Here is a 19,880-nt window from a genome sequence, read left to right on the forward strand (position 1 = left end):
TTCTACTTGTCTGCTTTTAGCGTTTTGCTCTACCTTGAATCTAAATGGCACTTGAGGTCACGGTGCACAAAACAACAAGACTATCGAAACAAAATCCAAAATTTAGAAATGCGTGATGTGTCAGGAACCTTAAAATATGTTTTTAAAGTATGGCATTTCTAGGACTTCTGATAGTGCATATTGGCAAATCGAATTCATAACAGCTTCTGTGTTCGTGTTATGAGTGGGATATTTTTTGTTTGTTTTGACAACTCATTCTTTACTTCGATTAATATTAGCATTTACTTCTTTAAAAAAAATTATATTTTATTGAGGACTCAAGTTAAATAAGTGACAACTGACCAAATTTACAGCTTATGTAAGAATATTAAATAAAGGTAAATGTCACGGGGGATTAGTCTCATGTTACATGTGCAAGACTTAAATTAGCTGAGTGTCCAACTTGTTATTTTTGGGTCTCATTTTTGTAAATATTGATCAGATTTTTTTAGCAGTTTGCATTTTGTTAAAAACTTACATCACTTTTATGTTTTACAGTACATAAAGGAAATTTTGTAGGGTAGATTCTTTTAAAAGGACATTGTCGAGGAAGTTTTCCTACTTATTTAATCTTTGCACTTGTAAGAATCCCCAGAAACATGAAAATGAAAACTCTTCTTTGCCAGGCTGCTGTCCTCCATTTCATATGCATATTGGTTTATCTTTATGGGGTTACTGATAAGTGTTGTGCTTTTTGGCATTGATATATTTTTCAGAAAAAAGAATTGAAGCGTTTGTTTTGAAAAAAGAATCACACATTTAAAGAATTACATGGACTTTGCAAACAGATTTAAGAAAATGAAAGGTAGGTCAAATTTTGGGCCTACAAACCTGACAATGTCCTTTACTTTTAACATGTACACCTTGAGAAACATTTGTGATCCTAATGATGTTCTATTGATTGGCAGCAGAAAAATGTGAAAATGACATTATTAATCATTGTTAATAGCTTATCTAGTTGTATTTTGGTATGTTTTCTAATGTCAGCAAATAGTGACAGCCTCTCTATTATTTGTGCAATATGATCACTTTAGTTACTGTCAGTTTGTAACATAAAAGGTTATTTTAGGAAAGGTTTAAAATACATTGTAGTGGCCTAGAGTATGTCAGGGAGAGCTTTGTTATCCTCTAGTTATTAGTATGTCAAGTGGTATTGGCTTCAGCTCTCTCCCTTGGAGTGTGGCACACAAAGGTGCACCTTTGTTTCAGGAGCAACAAGAGGTGCAAGTAGGATTGGGGGGCGGGGGGTGGTAACTATTCAGCTTAGGTAGCTCATTTTCTTCCCAATATTAAAAAAAGAAGTATATCTCATGCTAACAATGGTCTGATAATTTATGTCTCCACGCTGCCTGAGGTATGGAGGTAATAATTTACGACCGTTCCTCTCCTGTTTCGTTACAAAGCTGAATGATGAATTCATCAGTCCTCCTGTTTGTGAGACCCACAGTCACTTGAAATGCGTGTGCGTGGGGCAGCCTCCTGTCGGGTTCTGCAGCTGAAGGCTGCTTTTTAAATTTCCAAGATTTTATTAAGGCGCTCTTCTGTCGTCTGTATGGAGCAGCTATTTGCCATGAGCCTGACTGCCTGTTTGTGTGTGTACATCATACCTGGTGTTACTTCAGAAGAATTCCAGCAGTCACTGGCACGGTAGATTATCTGGGGCAAGAGCTTCCCCACCAGATTATTTCCATATTTGAGGGGGGAGGGAGACCTCAAATTAATAACTGGATTAGAGCTGTCAGGAGAAATTTTGTTTTGTTTTAAATACATTTAGATAACATTAAGGGCCTGACTTATACCCAGCAAGTTCAGAGTTAAGGCTTCTCACTCCATCTCCAGTGCTTGGAGTGCTTGGCTCTCCAGTATGGGTGGGACTGGTGATCACACAGCATCCTCAGATCCCTGCTCACCTAGGCAAAACGTTTTCTGCCTGAGTGGTGCCGACTGTTCCAGGTATGTCTGTTTACAATACACCTGCTGTCCTGCGCAAGGTGCCTTAACCTTGTGTGTTTTAACAGTCCACTGGTTTCCCTGGAATGTTAATGGAGTGGCAGCACAGCAGGTGTGGTGGAAAGCCGGGAGCTAAAGGGGGAAGGGTACAGATGCAGTGAGAAGCTTTAACTTTGAGTTTCCTGGCTTCTGTAAGCACAAGTCAGACCCTTAATGTTGTTTTAATGTATTGTTTGTGTTTAATTTTTAGTAAAAATTTGAACACCATCCAGGCTACAGAGGTTGCAGTGGATAAGAAGTTTAAAAGCTTTGGTTCAAGATTACAGGAGACTGCAAGAAAAATTAAAGACATGGAAATGAGGATCGAATGACAGGCTGCTATTTTGCCTCAGAATACTGAAGATTGTAAAGCATTGAGAAATCGAATTCATGACCCTGGAAATCAAGCTCAGATTAAGAAATGTCAGGTTGGTAGGGGTTCCTGAAAGTCTCAAGTTAGGATCAACTGAGATTGTTTTCCTGTAACAGAGGTTCTAGAATGTGGGGGTGGATGGTGTAATTTTTGTTATCTGTGTTATGTGAAATGCCATTCCATATACTTAAATAAGCCAACTAAGTGAAATTATTTTTAAAAATTGTTTTCACATTTGTGGTGTTGAACGTCACTTTTGACTGATTTACAGTTGTTCCCCTTTGACACCGAGTTGCGTGATTTACTGTTAATGCAGGCATGCAACTACTGCTCTTAAATACGCATTGCTTTATCCTGCCACTCCAAGGGTCTGCTGCAGAGCTAAGCAGACGGTACAGTATGACATTTCTAGATAAGAAACAGGCAGAAGGTATCTAAATGGTGGAGGAAGTAGTTTTTTGTTCAAAGGGTTCTGATTCATAGTAAAACTGTCTTTCCAAATGTAAACTTCAAATAGTGACTGCCACTGTGATTAAGTTACTGTAAGTTTACTTAAGTCTTGAGTTATTGTCTGCGATTCAGTGACATGGTATTTAGGCAGAAAGATTGTGCAACAGCAAGTCTATGCTGAAGTTCAAAAAGGATTTTGGCAAGCAAAGGTTTGTAGGGTTTTTGTGGTCAAGGTCACTGGATGTATTTGAGTTCTGGGGACTCTTAAAGTCTGAGATTGTTTTGAGGAGGATTTATCCCTCTAGTTGTTTTTCTGACTTTTGTTTCTCTGCTTTGGAGCTTGTTCTGGCATGCACGAATGTTAGACACGAGTGACCTGGTTGAAATTGATAGATTATACTGGCATTAGGGGAAAACCAGACCACACCTTTATGTATTTTAGGTAAACCATTATTTTAAAGGGTTGTGTTTTGTGATACTGTATTTCATTATTTTCTAAGATCTAGTCAGAAAAGTCATACTTAAAGTGATGCTTTTTAGTCTCATCTTCTGTTATCTGTTAGGACTGTGTGTTCTTCTGTTGACAGAGGTGCTGTAGTTGTAGCTCTAAAGGGAATCATCTCTGCTGTATTTTTCCTCATTCATCTTCAACAACTTCAGTATCAAAGTTCTGTTTTCTTTTTTAAATTTTATTTTAGCTAGGATTGAAACTTATTGAAATCCTGGCTTTGCTGGACTGACAATTTAGACACTAACCAGGACATTTCAGTTGTAAAATAAGCACAATTATTCAATATGACTGGGACTTGCAGTGACATTTTTACATTTGTTTCAAAACAAAATTACATTTTATTAATGCTATGACATAGACTGTTCTGAAAGAGACATGAACAAGTTCATAACATGTTTTATTTTAGGGTGTTTCTGAGTAAATGTAATGTGGGGTTTTATAATTAAGTTCCCATTATGGTGGTTATTGTCTGGATAACTATGTAGCATTTGTGTTGTAGTGTTTGTGTCCTGTACTGCGTTATTAGCGTGTGGTTTATTTACTAGAAATGACTGTACGAAGGTTATGTGGGCATCTCTGGTTCAAACAGGTAACAATAGTAAATTAGCAAGATGTACAGCTTTTAAAAATGATATTAAAAAGGCTTCCATTTAATTTTGGTGGCTGGATATCAAACACTGGTTTACGGAAAGAATCTGCATTATTTCTAAGCATGTCTGTTGGAGCAGAGGTTAGAAATTGATGGATGTACAACAGAAAATAGTTTTAATGGATGTTGTACTTTGCTGGTGAATAGTTTTCACATCTGAATTCATGTCTGCTACAGTGACAGCACTGCAGGTGCAGTCCGTTGGGATAGTCAGTTACTGGGAGATGCTGGGACTTGAACAGAAAAAAAAACAAATGCACTTTAGTGACCAAATGCACAAGGATTGGTGAGGATCTGTTGTCCTCCTGCCTTGAGTCTGGAAGATCCTTTTACTGTTTGCTGCTGAATAAGCAATTTAAAGCATTGTGCCGTTACATTTAAGTTAAAGCCAACTGTAACTTCTAGAAGCTTTGCAGGTAGAGTGATGGGAAAAGTTCCAGTGACCCTCGTTCAGTTGTCTTCAAGTATAAATCCTGTTGGAATAGGTAAAGAACTTAAATGCCAGATTGTAGTAGGACTGATCTGTCATCCTGACTTGGTTGGGGTGGACATGAAATTTAGGGCTGCAAGCTTGACAGTTGAGACTGTGAGGGTAACAGTCTCCTTAGTTGTACTCCTTGAGCCCCAGACCTGAGCTCAGTCTGCTCCTGTTGACTTGTGAAAATCTCTTTTCCCAGCAGCTGTTTTTCTTCACCAGGTATCTTGTACAGCTGGGATTCTGCTAATTTTGTATCCTCTTAAAATGCAGATGTCAGTCTTTCAGGGCTTAATTTTTGACAGAGACTGGGACATAAGATGCAGAGATTTATTGTAGAAGGTAACTGGGTAACCTCAGTCTTTTGCATTAATGTTTGGTTAATTTGTATTATCAAGCAATAAGCAATGTTTTTAAATTCACACTGCAAAAAAAAAGTTGAAATTTATGTACAAGAAATATTCAGCCTGCTTCTCTTTGCAGTATTTAAAATTACTTAATTTAAAAGAAGAAGAAAAATCAATGTACTTCATTCTTGGTTTTGCTTTTCCTTATCTCTTCAGGAAGTCCCTTTTTTTCCACCCGCACTTAACTACTTTTGTGTAAATGTCATAGTTTAATATTATTCCCTTGAGTACTTTTGTGTATTTATAGCATCTATACTGTTAAAAAGATGCACTCTAAATACCTTGTTACAGGGATTACTTTTCATTTTAAGACTCCATAAAGAGGATATAAATGAAGACTGCACTTTCAACTGCTTTTCCTTTCCCTAGATATTTAATGTTTTCTTCTTTGTCCCTCTACAGTGTTTTAAGCATGATGTTGATTTAGGGAGGGTCACTTTGTTCATATTTTGTAAGAGATTTCGATGGTGGATTAATAATGGATGATGTGTTTTTCTGACTAAGCTATACAGAATTGTTTTGTAAAACTTTTATGCCTAAGCAGACCTACATAGATCAGCAAGTAGCCTGTATACTTGGACATAGGATCTTCAGTAAATTCAAAATTTTGCTGTTGTAGGCTTTTTTCAGGTAAATTTTAGTCTCAGCAGATCATCATCATGTATGTAAAGTGGATACTCAAATCCTTAGTGAGTTGCTTGTGATATTCCAAAAGCTACACTCTTGCGAGCCTGGACAAGATATTTCCCGACTCTGTGTAGTGCTCACAAAGGTGTGGAATCCAATCAAAGCATAAACCTTAGATACGATTACACAAACGCTTCTTAATCACTGTTGCGGATGTGCCTTTAAAAAACAAGTATACTGTTCCCTTTGTGGTTTTATCCATCTTCCATTGTTCAGCCTCCTGAGCCTCCATGGCATTTTTTCATGTTTGGTTGACTGTAAACGTGTTCCTGTTTTACTAGCTTCAGTCCTTGAAGTCTTTCTGCCGTCAGAACAAACAGACTAGCTATAAACTTTTTCTTAAATTACATTTGCATGGCTTGAATAACAAGTCTTCTCTGTTTCTTCATAGGCATTCGACCTCCGATCATGAACGGGCCCATGCACCCGCGCCCTTTGGTAGCGTTGCTGGATGGCAGGGATTGTACAGTAGAAATGCCTATTCTGAAGGATGTAGCCACAGTGGCGTTTTGTGATGCTCAGTCTACACAGGAAATTCACGAAAAGGTAATATTTAGAGTTATAATTAAAGTGTTTTAGAAAACACAAATATTTTTGTGATTATGAACAGATACAGTGTTGTGCTAGCTGTGACAATGTGTTTAGCTGTTGCGTTTTAGCTAGTGGTTGATTACCTGAGTGAGTGAGTTATGAGTTGTTTGCAATAAGTGATGAAACACAATGATGAAACTAAGATGAAAGTGTCTGTGTTGAAGTATGCTTTTGTGTAGTGTTTCCTTGTTTCCTTGGCTGGATGTTGTCCACATGCTTACCTACGGAATTAGGATCATGGAGAGGGTTACCTCTGGGAAAATTATATTATTGCATGGTATCTTGAAATGCTTCTTGGAAACACTGTTGCTCATCCTTCAGCTGGAAAGACAAACCTCAGTATTGGATTGACTGTGTGAGGAACTTTCAAACTTCTCTGTTTAGCCAAAGGGTTGTGCAAATCTGGTTAAGACACCGCTTGCACTGAGAATTGACGGTGCAGAAGTTGTTCGAAACAAGTGCTAACCTGAAATTTATTTAGAAAATTAATTTAAAACTTATTAGAACCATTTGTTATTCCAGAAGTTCTCACCCTTCCTGGTGGTTTAGGAGCTGTAAAACAGTTAGAGGTTCTTAATGTTGTCAAATGTTTTTTCATTTTCTTAGAGGGATACCGGTTTTTCATGATGATAGATGAGGGACCCAGCCGACCCGTGCATCCTACATGTTCTCTTCAGACACTTCTTTCAGCATGAAGGCCTCATGTCTACCCCAAGTTCTCGCTGCTCTGTAGACAGCAATATAACCTTTTCCCATCCATATTTCTGTAGAGGTAGAATTAATTTTGGTGAAGTTGTTGGCTAGCAGAGTAATCCTTGAGTGCCAAGCATTCTTTCACGTGAAAAAGGATGAAATCAGGCGTATGGAGGTGAAAAATGTAGTAAATACAACAGCAGAGGAGGAGCCAAGTGCAAAGGAGGGCAATCAGGGGGCCCTTCCACAGGAATTTTCTTGTTTCTCTGTTGTTAGAGTTGTCCTACACTAATTACAGCAACCCTTGGGTTTGTGACAGATTTTCAGCAGCTTTTCACTGTTTTGAATTCATAACTGGTTTAAATATTTATTTTCATGCAATGCATAGCATTATTAAACATTTTAAAGTCTCTGTATATGGTGAAAGATTTAATCTTTTATTTGACTTTCTCACAAAGGCAGCAACTTGAAAGTTATACTAATACTAACTTCACTTCTGTTATCAAGTGAATAAGTCTCATCTTCTGTAGTCCCATTTCGTGTCAGCATCTTCCTGGAGAGAGAACCCCTCAACCAGCTTGTTATTTAGTAAGAAAAATGTATTTTTTTTTTTATTCTGGGGGGAAGAAAAAAAAATTGTTAAAACTTTTGAAATTTATAAGTGGTAGTGGTTTTTTTTCCTTGTGCTTTTTTCCCTTTTTTAATAAAAGAGAAGACTAAAGAGTTTTGTATGCTGTATCACCACAGCAAACTACAACTGCTGATTCTCATGATTCAAGCAAATGCAAGAGATTACTCTCCTCTCCTGGAGCCCTGTGCGTAGTTCCTTGGTGAACATCTCTGCAGACTTTCAGATTTCCTGTCTTACCCCTCCACCCGCCCACACAGGAATAGGCTGTTGTCAGAAAAATAGTCAAGAGTTATCTTTAAGGTTGTTTTCTGCAGCATCAGTACTGGCTTAATGCCACTACCCTGTTTTGTTTGACTGTGTTTTAGATACAGTATAATTCTATTGTGAATGGAAAAAAGGAAAAATAAAATTGCTTCTGGTAGGAAATAACCTGCATTCCAAACCTCCTTTTTTCAGTTCATTGGTAGTTTCTCACAGCATGGTTAAAACTATTATTTTTAGATCATTCTTGAATTATCAGATAGATTGAGGGTTGGCAATATTATAGTTCTGATCTCATGCTTTTAAAAATGTATTTATACTTTCATATAGAAGACCATCTTTACAGCGGATGGTCAGTGGGATAGCATAAATTCAAAACTTGAACTTTTATTTATTGTGACATCCACTTTAGAAACAGTAAGGTTTTAGCAAAACCTAACAGAGATTTCAAGGTTCTCTTTAACATCTGTTGAAAAAGACCAGTGTTTTTGCTGTGCGTATAACTGAGAGTACTCAATATCGTGGCGATGAATGAGAACCTAAAAGTAACTGACTAGAGAATAAATACGAAGAACTGAAAACTTCTCTATCTTCGTTGGTAATGGGAGGTGCATAGAAATGGATAGTTTTTTTTTTTTTTTTTTAAAAAAGAAAAAAAGAAGAAAAACAGAATGAAAATGTAATTTGTAAGTATGATACTTTATTTTTTCATTTAGAGAAATATTGAACACAAGCTTTCTTCTGTTATCTTTTTATATATCAGTAATGAAAATATAATACAATGCCTTATTTATGTCTAGTTCTTTTTATCATGTTTAAAAGTTGTTTCAATTTTACAGTTTTCCTACCTCACACCATTGTCAGAAGTTTAATTTGTTAATTAGCTTGTTTCCATTTACAAGGACCAAATAACACATGGAGAATAAGTAATGTAAGTGCTGTTTCACTTTTTAGTGGATGGTAGTCTTCAGGTGAATGCTATAATATGGAAACTGCACCACCTGGATGTTCCTCTGCTTTGCTTACTGAAATCAATATCTTTTACTTCTGATACCAAGAGACCGGGGAATTCATGTGTGATGCGAATGCCTTGCCTTAGGAACACTCAATATTTTCTGTTGTCAGTGGGGTGTAGTAAACGGACTTTTCAGATCTTAAGACCGAAAGTCAGGCTGTGTATCTCAGGTCAGAACTTTGGAAAAGCTGCAATAACTGAAGCTTGATGAGATAACCCAGGTAATCTTATGTTGAGCATCACAGGAGAGTTTGTATTTAGTGGCTGTACTAAGCTTGCATCCTTGCTTTTTATTATATTGAAGTCATTAATTCTCAGGGAGCTCAGTAAGATATCTGGAAAACATTTTTACTAGCAACTGGTACATTGCTATAATACAAATTTTCACTAGTCTGAAGGGTGGTGTAATCCTAAAATATTTGGTTCTCCAAAGTACCACTGTCCTGCCAGGTAATAAATTCCTACAACAAAAATCATGAACCTGAGTTCATTGTTGTATTGTTGTATTACTGTAACATGGATTAAGATACCAGTTTTATGAAATGTTGAGCACTATTCACTTCCATGTGAAAAGTATTCACTTTTTACTTCTGCTGCTCATCTGCAGTGAAAAAATTACTATTTTCCACACACCTTTAGGGTTATAATATAGAAATATCTGTATTTTAATACTGCTTGTATAATACCTTATTTGGGAAAGGTGCTTTAATAAATATAAAATTGTTTTCAAGGAAAATTTTAAAATTAGAATTTGCATATTTAAAGTAGAATCTAAAATGTTTGTGTATTTGTGAATGCACGTATTCCTGGCCGTACTAAATGTTGTTGTCGTGTTCATTAAAATACAGATTTTGATAATGGGTGTTAATTTGCAAAAGCCTGTTCCCCATTGTGAAAGAAGAGATGACTGAAAATCAGGAAAGGTTTAGTGTTGAGAAGAGCTTGCTGAAAGCAGAAGGTGAAATTTGACTTTTTTTCTTATATTTCTTGTCTTTAAGAAGAGGTACTGAATTTAATAGGATAGCAGATGAAGTGTGTTTAGATGATCTGAAGTTGCAGGAGACAGGCCAAAGACTGGGAAATTTGGAGTGGGATTTGAAAGATGTTACTGACACTGTCTGACCCATGTCGCTGGGTGGCTGTAGATTAATGTAGTGAAAAAAAGGCATGACCTGAGAATATGATGATGACGAGGAAAGGAGTGAAAGACTACAAAAGGATGAGTAGGAAAGCAGGAACTGGTACAACGTCACCTTGCACAGTTGTGGGGCCTTGATCACAGGGGTGTGAGGAGTTAGCATTTGAAGAGTAAATATTTTGGAATCCAGAGAAGGGTTTTCTGCTGCTTCAGGGACAGGTAATGGTTCAAAATACTGTAGTTTTTGATGGCTAGAAAACAAAGGAAATAATGGAAAAAAAATTGTAGTAATTTGTGAGGCAGATACCAGCAAAGCACAATCTAGATCTTTTTTTCATAAAGAAGCAAGGAGACTGAGAGTTTAACACATACAACAAGGAGGAGAAGAAATGAGGATTTGAGTGACATTTGTATCCAGGGTCAGAAGCCGGATGTTAACGAATAGTTGTACCTTACTATGTATGCGAATTAGAGACAGTTTTCTCCAGAGTAATGCCTGAGTTGCAGTCCTGTAGCGATTTCCTTATGCCAGAGGGTTCACTTGTCATTCTCTTTTTATGGCTGAGGAAATTGAAGTGTGGAAAATAAGTAACTTGTTTAAAGTCACAAGTAAATAATAACTTGTATTAGAGCTCTGCTTCACCTCAAGTCAAAGCATTCCTTGCTGGTGCTGCTTCTTTGGAAGGCGAGTTGGATGGCAAAGATGTTTTCTTCCTTTTGAAAGTCAGGCTACCAGTGCTTGAATGAATACTGGCATTTACTGAAAGTGACCTGAAGTTTTGAAATAACTTTGTAGTTAGAGAACACTTACTACACTTCTTCATAAGTTACTCACGTGTATAAGATTTTACACTGTTGATTTGGTGATTCCCTGCCATCCCAGAAAAGTGGTTTGTTTTCAAGCCAGTCTGAAAGGCTGCAGTATACATGTTTATGCTTTGACTCCTAAGTTCTGTTTGATTGTGGATGGCTGTTGGCAGTTGAGCATTATGTTTGTCAGACTTTATAATGGGGAGTTAGTGATAATTCACTGCATCCTGTCAGGAAGCTTCTGTCATTTAGGGTAAAAAAATAATTTAAAGCTTTTGGTGGTTAAATTTCTTTCTTAATAGAGATCACATTACTGTCAGTGAAAGTTACTCATTGTGTTTAAATTGTTTTTATTTCTTTTACAATTAGTTGTATGTAAATCAGCCTCAGTAACCACCTCAGACAGCCTCCAAATGTACATGGTGTTCTGATTTGTTCTGCCAAAAATACAGGTGCTCATTAAAAAAAAAAAAAAAAAAAAAAAAAAAACCAAAAAACCACAACTCCAAACAATTAGCTTGCTTCTGTCCTCATTCCAGGTCAACTTGCTTTTTTTTTCCACTTTCTCATGCCCAATTGTCTTCCTCTCTCTTTTTTTTCCAAAAATCCCTCTTCCTTTCAGTGCCATTCACAGTTTACTGCTTTGTCTGGATCCTGGGCAGCCTACCCAGCACTTCTGATTTCTGCAGTATTGCTCCTTCTTTCTACTTCTGTATCTTCAAAGGCATCACAGACTCAAGCACACCCTTGAGGTGTTTGTATTGCGTAAGATTTTTGGAGTTGAAGTTCTTTACTCTTTGTTTACAAAAACTTCCTGACTTCTGCTGTATATTCTGTGTGCTGTGTAGCTCAGAAGGGCTAAACATAAACATAATATACAAGATCTGGTAATAGGCATCTCACCCAAGCAGAGAGAAAATAAAATTATCCCTGAAAACTCAAAGGAAGAAGAGAAGAAGGACAACTGATTAAGGATTATCTTAAAAGCAAAAAGCATAGGCTGGACAGAAGTCAAGAGTTTACTTGAAGTTGTGTACATTTTCTCATTCTCTTTTATTCTACTTAGGCAATTTCCTACATCTGATCTCCAATCAGCTAGAATAAAAAATGAGTGTTTATTTTTACTGGATTTGTGACTGCTTCATGCAGATACCTGGTTCACCAAAACATTAAGGAGAATAGGATACCTTGTTGGAAGTGGGAAATACTGTCTGCTAAACCTATGCTCCAGCCATGCAAGTGATTGAGTTAAATTAGAATGTGTCTGATCCTTTGACTCCTTTTATAAAAGCACAAAATAAAATCAGCTTCCCAGGTATATTACATTTCCATAGTTTTAGTTTACATTAAAAAAAAGTTAAAAGCTGAACTTCCTATTTAATGGTGTAGGACTTGAAATTTTTTCAGTCACTTTTTTACATGATAATTAAATGGAGAAATGTTTCTAGTCATTACAATTTTGTCTAAGACTGTTTCAAAGAAGAGCTGAAGAGCTTCATAATGCAACAAATGTTTTGAAACTGATAGAAACAAATCAAGAATGATGCTTTTGTTAGCTGAGTCTTTGATTTGCTCCTATTATATCAGTGGTTAAGTAAGATAATTTTTCCTCCTTTAGATTCTTCTTTGTTTAGCAGTAAAGCTGCAATCTTGCATTTGTACCATCAGTGCTGTTTATATTCATGATGCAGTTGCAGCATTTTAGTTTTCCATCAAAATTAAAATTCTCGAAGAATACAAATTGAAAGGAAGCTGCCTTGTTCTAAACAGTAATGTGTATTTGGAAATAAGCTGTCACTTAGGAGCTGATTCAAAACATCGTAAATTTACTGAAACTGTTTGAATGAGCCTTGGATCAGATTCTTTATGAACAACTTGGAAAAAAATTAACAAAAGGAAATCGTGCTACACCTCCTTATACAACAAGGCAGTTAACATACAGACATCACTGTAAAGATGTCTACAAAATTGGTGTTTGTATTCAGTGACTCTTCTGCCAACATCTGTTAGATTCGCCAGTGGCAATATTACGGGTCAAGTGCAGCATTACAGGAAGGGGCAGGCTGCCAGTGTCTCTTCTGAACTCATACTGTTTAAAAAGCAGAGTGGAAGTGCTGCTGTGCCCGGGAAGCAACATACATCAGTCTTACAGACAGGTTAGGGTCTAACATTTGTGGTTATCAACAAGCTTTTTACTTCACTTCCCACTACCAGGTTTTACCAAGGATCTTTTGCGCTTGAAAATTGCTGGCGATTATTAACAGGTTTTTTTAGACAGTTGTGTGGGTAGATGCGTTGTCATCGGTGACTTTCATGACATCCTTTGGTATAAATGTTCAATCCATCATAGTATCTGATAGACTTCAACTGCAATGGAACACGATTAAATCTTTATTAATAGAACATACAAGTTAGCACACAGAGCTCCTGTTAAAAACAAAGATTTTTTTTTTTTTTTTTTTTCATTAAAGCCTTTTACTCAGTAGAAGTATTTTCAGAGTCTGTATTCTGAAGTTGACTCCTTTCATTAACTTCATGTGATTGTAAGCAAATCCTGCATTTGAAAGACTGGCTTCAATATAATTTTTAAAAGGAAGCTTGCTATAGGCTATGCAGGTTATTTATATAGTTATGTGTGTATTTGTATATATCTGTATATATGTTTCAACAGTATATTTTAAAAAGTCTGGAAATACAGTATCGTATATGTCACGTGTGTGTATATATGTCATTTATACAGCGTGGCTATAGGTTTTTAGAGTGTTTTTAGGAGCCTGCAAGTAAGTTTTGTTTATGTTTGTATGAAATGTTTATACTTATTTGTATTTATGTACAGTATAAACTCAAGTATTAACATTTAGGGTCTACACTAGACAGTATCCTGGCTGAATAAAGTGCCTACCGTGAAATGTAGGTTACTGACAGTGCCGTGGATTATAGAACCTAACACTGAGCTGATAGTCTCGTAAAGAGAAACAGGAACTTGTAAAAAGCAGCACAAAATGGCAGAGTTTTGGAGACCTACTAAATACTATTTGAGCCCACTGGCTTTTCTTTTTCAGTTTTAATGGTATTGGTTTCACATGGACCCTTTGTAATCTTGTAGTGAGGCTTTGAGAGCAGCTGTAAGTCTGCTGCAGCCGTCCCCTGTGTGGCAGACTATTGATTACCAATTTGATGTGCAGCTGCTTTTTGCAAGTCAAATAATGCAATGCTTACTCAGTTTAGGTAAAGTACATTTTTCCCCACCCAGATGAGCAGAATATCTTAAGTCTGTTGGGTGACACTTGAACTTTTTTTTTGAGATAACACTTCGAACTCCAAGTCCAAGGAATGCGATGTCCTGTAGTTTCTAGAATTAGATGAAATATGGCACTTTCTACCAATGATTTTCTATAAGTCTTTTTTAAAAGATACGATATATTGTCACTTGCTATGTATCTGATAAACGTTCTGTATGCACTGAAGTAGTTCGGCATTTTACATACTTTTGTTATATTTTTTTATATGTTAGATTTGATCTGCAAGCCTCTGAGATCAGTCTCTCATGGTAAAATTTAGTAGTGTATGTTTAGGTGGCCAAAGAAGAAGAGGCCTTGTTGTTCTGTTCTTAGCATGTTACAATGTTTATGCTTTTTTGTAAAAATAAGATGCAAAGAGTTCTTCTCCAAATGTGTGTCATATGTGATGTTTTGCATGATGGCTAAAATAGTCTGGTGCTGAAATAAGGTGAAAAAAAATAGATAGGAAGATGTTTAAAAAGGATTTCAACCTTCAGTACTTGAGATTTAAGTTCTTTGAGATAGAAATGTTTCCTACTACAGTGTCGTGTTCTCCAAGAGCCTTGGAGATCTGGTGAGTTGTGAAAGCAGAGTAGTCACTTTGAGGTCAAAGACCAGCAGAAAGACCTGTCCAAGCAGTTGTGATTGGGAAGGGCATCAGCTCATTGAAGAGGGTATGAAAAAGGCTTTCAACAAGCAGTGTGCTGTTGCTTCACCTGGAAGTAAGTCTGAAGGCATAGATATTATGCAGATGGGCTACGTAATTGTTTGGTAACAGAGGGAAGCCAATTCATGCCCTGTGCTTCAGCTTTTGTCTCCGATCCGTTCTTCCCGAAAAGCACAATTGTAGTCTCACGAAGGCAGGAACGGCTGTTGAAGGTACATCGCTAACTCTGCTTGTTCTCTATCCAATTTTGCCCGTTGCGTTTCCTCACGAGAGATCATGAAAGAATATTGTCTGACTGCCGCGTACTTGGGCTGATCTGAGATCTCTGCCTTGCTTGTTAAATATATTATCTCACTCAAATTGACATGAGTTGATATCTTTGTAATAAAATTGTGCTAGAATTTAGTGAATGTTGCAGCAATTAAGTTCATTATGGAAAATGACAAAACCCATGTATACTCCCTGTTTCTCTCATACATCCACCACTGAGTGTGCTGCTGCAAGTGATCAGTAAATTACTCCTATGCACGGTTGTTTTTTGAAAAGAGTATTTCATTTCCCAGAACTGTTAGCATCTATGCTGGATTTCAGTTTCACATGTTAAACTCAGATTTAGTTTAAGTTTTGATTTTACTCATTGACAAGTTTGTTGAACTTCCTTGTGTGCGTTTAATATATGTAAGAACTGAGAATATAATTGATACAAATAATTCTAAAATACAGAAACTATGACTTAATTTTTTTAATCTGTACGTGGTATTATTAACGGTTACCAATACTGAATGTTTCTACTTCAAATTTCCTGCTATTATCTTCTGCCTTTTTGGCATGCTGTAATCACATGGCCAGTTGCAAAAGGCAGTAACATAATTTAATTACCAAATTAATGTGAAATAATACACAGTCACAGAAGATTACATTTTTGGCAACGCATTTCCTTGCTAACTGGTCCGTAATCGTAGATAACTGCCTGTGGAAATGGCTAGTGTCAGCATTAAGCCACAGCTGAGAAATATTTGTCCTTTTATTGAACACATTCTCAAGCTTCCCAATACTTTTCCGTCTCCTCCTAGTGCCAAGCCATAACCCAGATGGGCCCAAAACAGTAGTGTAATGGGTCCAGACCAGCGCTCTTAGAGTCCAAATTACAGACCTGACTGGCTGAGTTCGTAAAATATGTATGATTATGAAGTGGAAATCTGCTTCCCAAATGAAACACTGATTTTAAACCGCAAATATCTGAGCTGCTTCAGCTGTCTTTTAGCCTCTGTTTAATGAAGTCCTTAAAGTAGTGGCAGCTCGCTCTCTGCACGTACAAAAACACACATTTCCAGTCTTGGAGAGGAGGGAATGAAGGATCTGGCTGGGACGTGAGCCTGGATGAGCCATCGTAAGCTCTAAGCTACTTTAGGTTTTGCCCTTCTGACAACTGCATGGAGGATGTTTTCTCTTGCGTCACAGCCATCTAGAGCAGCCCTGGCAGAGGTGGAGGAGAACGTATGTGATACCACTCAGAACAGAGGATGTGGCTAGTCAGAGAGGACCAGGGTATCGTAAAGAACTTGAAGACCTTGAGGCTTGAAGTAACAAGTGCTGTGAGCTGGAGAAAGAAATCTGACTGTAAACTTGGGAGTGTGACAGATACACATGCTTCGGGGAGGAGGATTCAGATTGATGCGTTAGTCAAAGGATCAGCTGGCAGTATTGATGATGGCTGTGCAGAAATGTCACATGTCGTATGAGACTTCATTAGGAGAGACTTCCACACAGCTGCTGACAAGTGGCAGCGTTAGTATAACACAGTGGGGAGGGAGACCTCCAGTAGCACACTGGGTGCAGTTGTGATCACCCATGGAAGAACTGAGATAGACTTTAAGCGCATTGGAGAAGTGTTAGACTGATCAAGGGGGTAGAAGGGCATCATCCTGGACGAGACTAGAAGAACCAGGGTTGTGAAGTTTAGCCAAACACTGAGAGGGAATTTGATCGTTGTCTATAAATGCATTTGGATTGTAAACATCAAGGAGCGAAAGTAGAGTTTAAGCAAATGGGCAACACTGGCACCAGAACAAATGGATACAAGCTGAGTTGTGGATAAATAGAGACTGGAAATTAGAAGAAATCTCTGTATCATTGGAGCTGTGAGATTTTGGACCAATTTTCTTTTAGGAATTAATGGGACAGATTGAAACTGAGGGCATTTAGGTGGGCACTCAAGTTGTAAGAGGGACTGTTTCTTGTGTAGACTGCCCCAGGCATAGACATGGGCTTGGACTTGGTGGACTTGGTCCGTACTAGCTGTAATGTCGCTGTAGATGCAAAACCAATAAAGTGCTTTGTTTTTTTTAACCCTATAGAACAACTCAAGGAAACACATTCTGATGGGCGTAGTCTTTCTGATTGGTGACTGCTAGATGTAATCTCCAAAGGACTTGTGTGTACCATTAAAATCAAGGAGTTTTGTGTGTGTTTAATTGTCTGTAAGATCAGAGCCTACAGCTGTTCCTTGAATTATGTTGTAGCCGCATTCTTTAAGGTTGTGTAATTTCTAATTTTTTTTCAGTTCTTACTCTTACAAGTAAATCCGAATTCTGTTCAAAGGATTCTGGTCTTCATCTGACTTAGAACTGGGGTTATCAGTCCAGAAACACTTGTTGAAAAAGCATAAATCATTTATCATTTTGTGAAGTATTCAGTAAGAAGCAGTTTTCTTTCATTTTTATGGAGTTTATTTTATTTTCTTTTAAAATTTTTATTAATTTATTTTAATTTTTAAAATTACTGTTGCAAGACTGTGTTTTTTTTTTTTTAAAAACAATCCGTGTTGGTTATTGTTACTTGCCTTGCAGTTCCCTAGAAGACCCTTGTATGAGCAGAAATAACTTAGATGACAGAATCTGTACATGTATCACAGCCAAAGGTCTGTTGAATAAGGAATTTAGAGCCTCTGCAGAACTTTTATGTGGAGTGAGTCATAGGAACTTCTTGAAGTCGTTACAGCTGGCTTCGATGTTGAAATTATTTGTGCGTGTTTTGTATCTTGTAGAACGATCAGGATATTAGGTAGTGCATTGAAGGTGCAAACACAGAAGTGTTTTGAAGAAATTAAATAATCCAATTTGCATATAAAGAGAGTAAAATACTTTCTGCTTCCTGAACAGTGAACTCAGATCAGCTGTGTATCATGCAGTGTCACTGTTTGGTAGCAGAAATTGAAACTCCTGGGCACGGTGTGCTAGGCTCTCTTCCCTGTCTCCACACCCCTTTCTTTCAACCTTTCTTGAGTGGGTTGGATGTACTCTAATATAATTTAAAAGATACTTAGACCTTTCAGATCCCGTCAATTTATTTTCACTTTTTTGATGCTTGTTCACAAGTTTGTTTTTTTTTTCTTTGTTTTTGTTGTTGTTTGTTTGTTTGTTTGTTTTGTTTTGTTTTTTTTTTTTCTTTTGCAACTTTTCTACTGTGGTACAATTTCTTATTTCTTAGAGGTGCTGGTTTTTTTTCTGGATAATGTCTAGTTTGGCATCCCAGTTATACCAATTTATGCGACGTCCAGTTTTCCATCAGTGAGAGCTGAGGAAGTTGCAGTATCAGTAAACTAAGAGACAAACACTTTGTTCTTATGTATGAATTGACAGATTTCAGTTTCTGCTGTCTGAGGGTTTTGTAATGATCACTGAATGTTTTCTATTCAGGTATCAAGTGGTTTAATAGCACAGTGAATGCCTGTACCACTGCGTGTGTGGTGAAGAGATGCTGCTCTGTGACTCCATTCAAAACTGAGTGTCAGCTGGCTGAGCATAGAAATACTTACTGTGTAAAGGGAGCGCTTGCTCCTGTGTTGTTTCATCTGCATGTGCAGATGCAGTCCAGCGATGCTTGTACTTAGGATTCAATGTTGCTGAGCATCTCCTGTGAAACAAGGAGAGTTTTCCCTCTTAATAAGAGCACAAATATAGGTCACTTAGTTCTTCTAAAGCTAATCTCATCATGCTAGAATGGATACATCAGATGAAAGACTAACAAGACTGGAAGATATTTGGAGAAATAACCTTTAAAACAAAAGACTTGGATTAATGCTTTTACGGTCTTTATATGTGGAAAATATGTATATGTGATTAAACTGAGATCTTATGAAATAAAAAAATAAGTGCGTTTTTTTTCCATTTTATTTGTAGGTACTAAATGAAGCAGTGGGTGCACTGATGTATCACACTATCACTTTAACACGAGAAGACCTGGAGAAATTTAAAGCACTTCGAATAATTGTCCGAATTGGCAGTGGTTTTGATAATATTGACATCAAATCTGCTGGAGATTTAGGTATGACTATTAAAGACATTATTTTACTTCTTAAACTTGCCTCTAGAAATCTGATACCATCTAAGTCTTTGCATTAATGTTTTCTGTGTATTTTATACTAACATAGTATGTAAGCTATGTAATTTTCTCATCAAAATGTTTAAAAATCATTATGGTGATACTAGCATTAGCTAATTAAGTGATAATATTAGCAGCGTTTGTGACAAGATGAGGATCTGCCTGTTCAATATAAACCTAAGGAGTAAGGCCGTAATTTTTCATCTCTTTATTTTTCACCCCAATAGTATATTTTAACTACTACTGCTATAATGCAGTCACAAAATATAATTCCATCAGCGTGGCATACTACTTCTGTTTGAATAAAAAATGAGATCATTATCAAGTGTGTGAGACTTATTTATGATGCATGAGATTTAGTACTAAACCACTCCATAAAATAGAAATACCGATTTTATAGGAGAACCAATTGTTGCTGCTTCAGAATAAGTTCAGATACTGGAACTATGCGAGGAGATGGTGCTTAGTGTTTCACTGTAAAAAAGCAGCAGTCTGATTTGTACTTTTCTTACTTTAAGATAACCCATCTCTTACCTGTAATCTACAGGTCAAACTACCACTCAGAATAAATGTCTACATTTTCTTCTTTTCTTTTCTAAGATTGAGGTGACCAAGTATGTTTCCCATTATGCTCTGGGAAGTTCTTGGAAACATTTACTTCAATGTGACAGTGCCTAGTTCTGGTAATAACCATGTTGATGTAGTAAGGAGCTGTAATACAGTCTGTTTATCAGTCAATGATAGTAGAATAACCAGCTCTTTCTAATGGCTGTGTGGTTTGCACAGCAGACAGAGGCTAACAACTTCTTTGTGAGTTTCTGTAAGGAACA

The 19,880-nt window shown here is 37.0% G+C and overlaps 1 protein-coding gene across 9 annotated transcripts in view; it reads left to right on the forward strand.

Moving 5' to 3' along the window:
• CTBP1 (C-terminal binding protein 1) overlaps positions 1-19,880 on the forward strand; it is a 238,774-nt gene that overhangs the window by 193,238 nt on the left and 25,656 nt on the right. For 5 of the 9 annotated variants that reach the window (XM_086747832.1, XM_086747831.1, XM_086747839.1 and 2 more), the window contains 2 exons: positions 5,972-6,126; positions 18,849-18,993. In XM_086747832.1, the coding sequence (XP_086603958.1) occupies positions 5,972-6,126; positions 18,849-18,993 (300 nt within the window). Of the gene's footprint in view, positions 1-755; positions 845-2,239; positions 2,457-5,971; positions 6,127-18,848; positions 18,994-19,880 lie in introns of those variants that run through there. The other 4 variants (XM_086747838.1, XM_086747836.1, XM_086747837.1 and 1 more) reach the window with 3 other exon arrangements.

Source organism: Chlamydotis macqueenii, chromosome 4, assembly GCF_036417535.1.
Source record: "Chlamydotis macqueenii isolate bChlMac1 chromosome 4, bChlMac1.mat, whole genome shotgun sequence".
Classification (NCBI taxonomy): Eukaryota; Metazoa; Chordata; class Aves; order Otidiformes; family Otididae; genus Chlamydotis; species Chlamydotis macqueenii.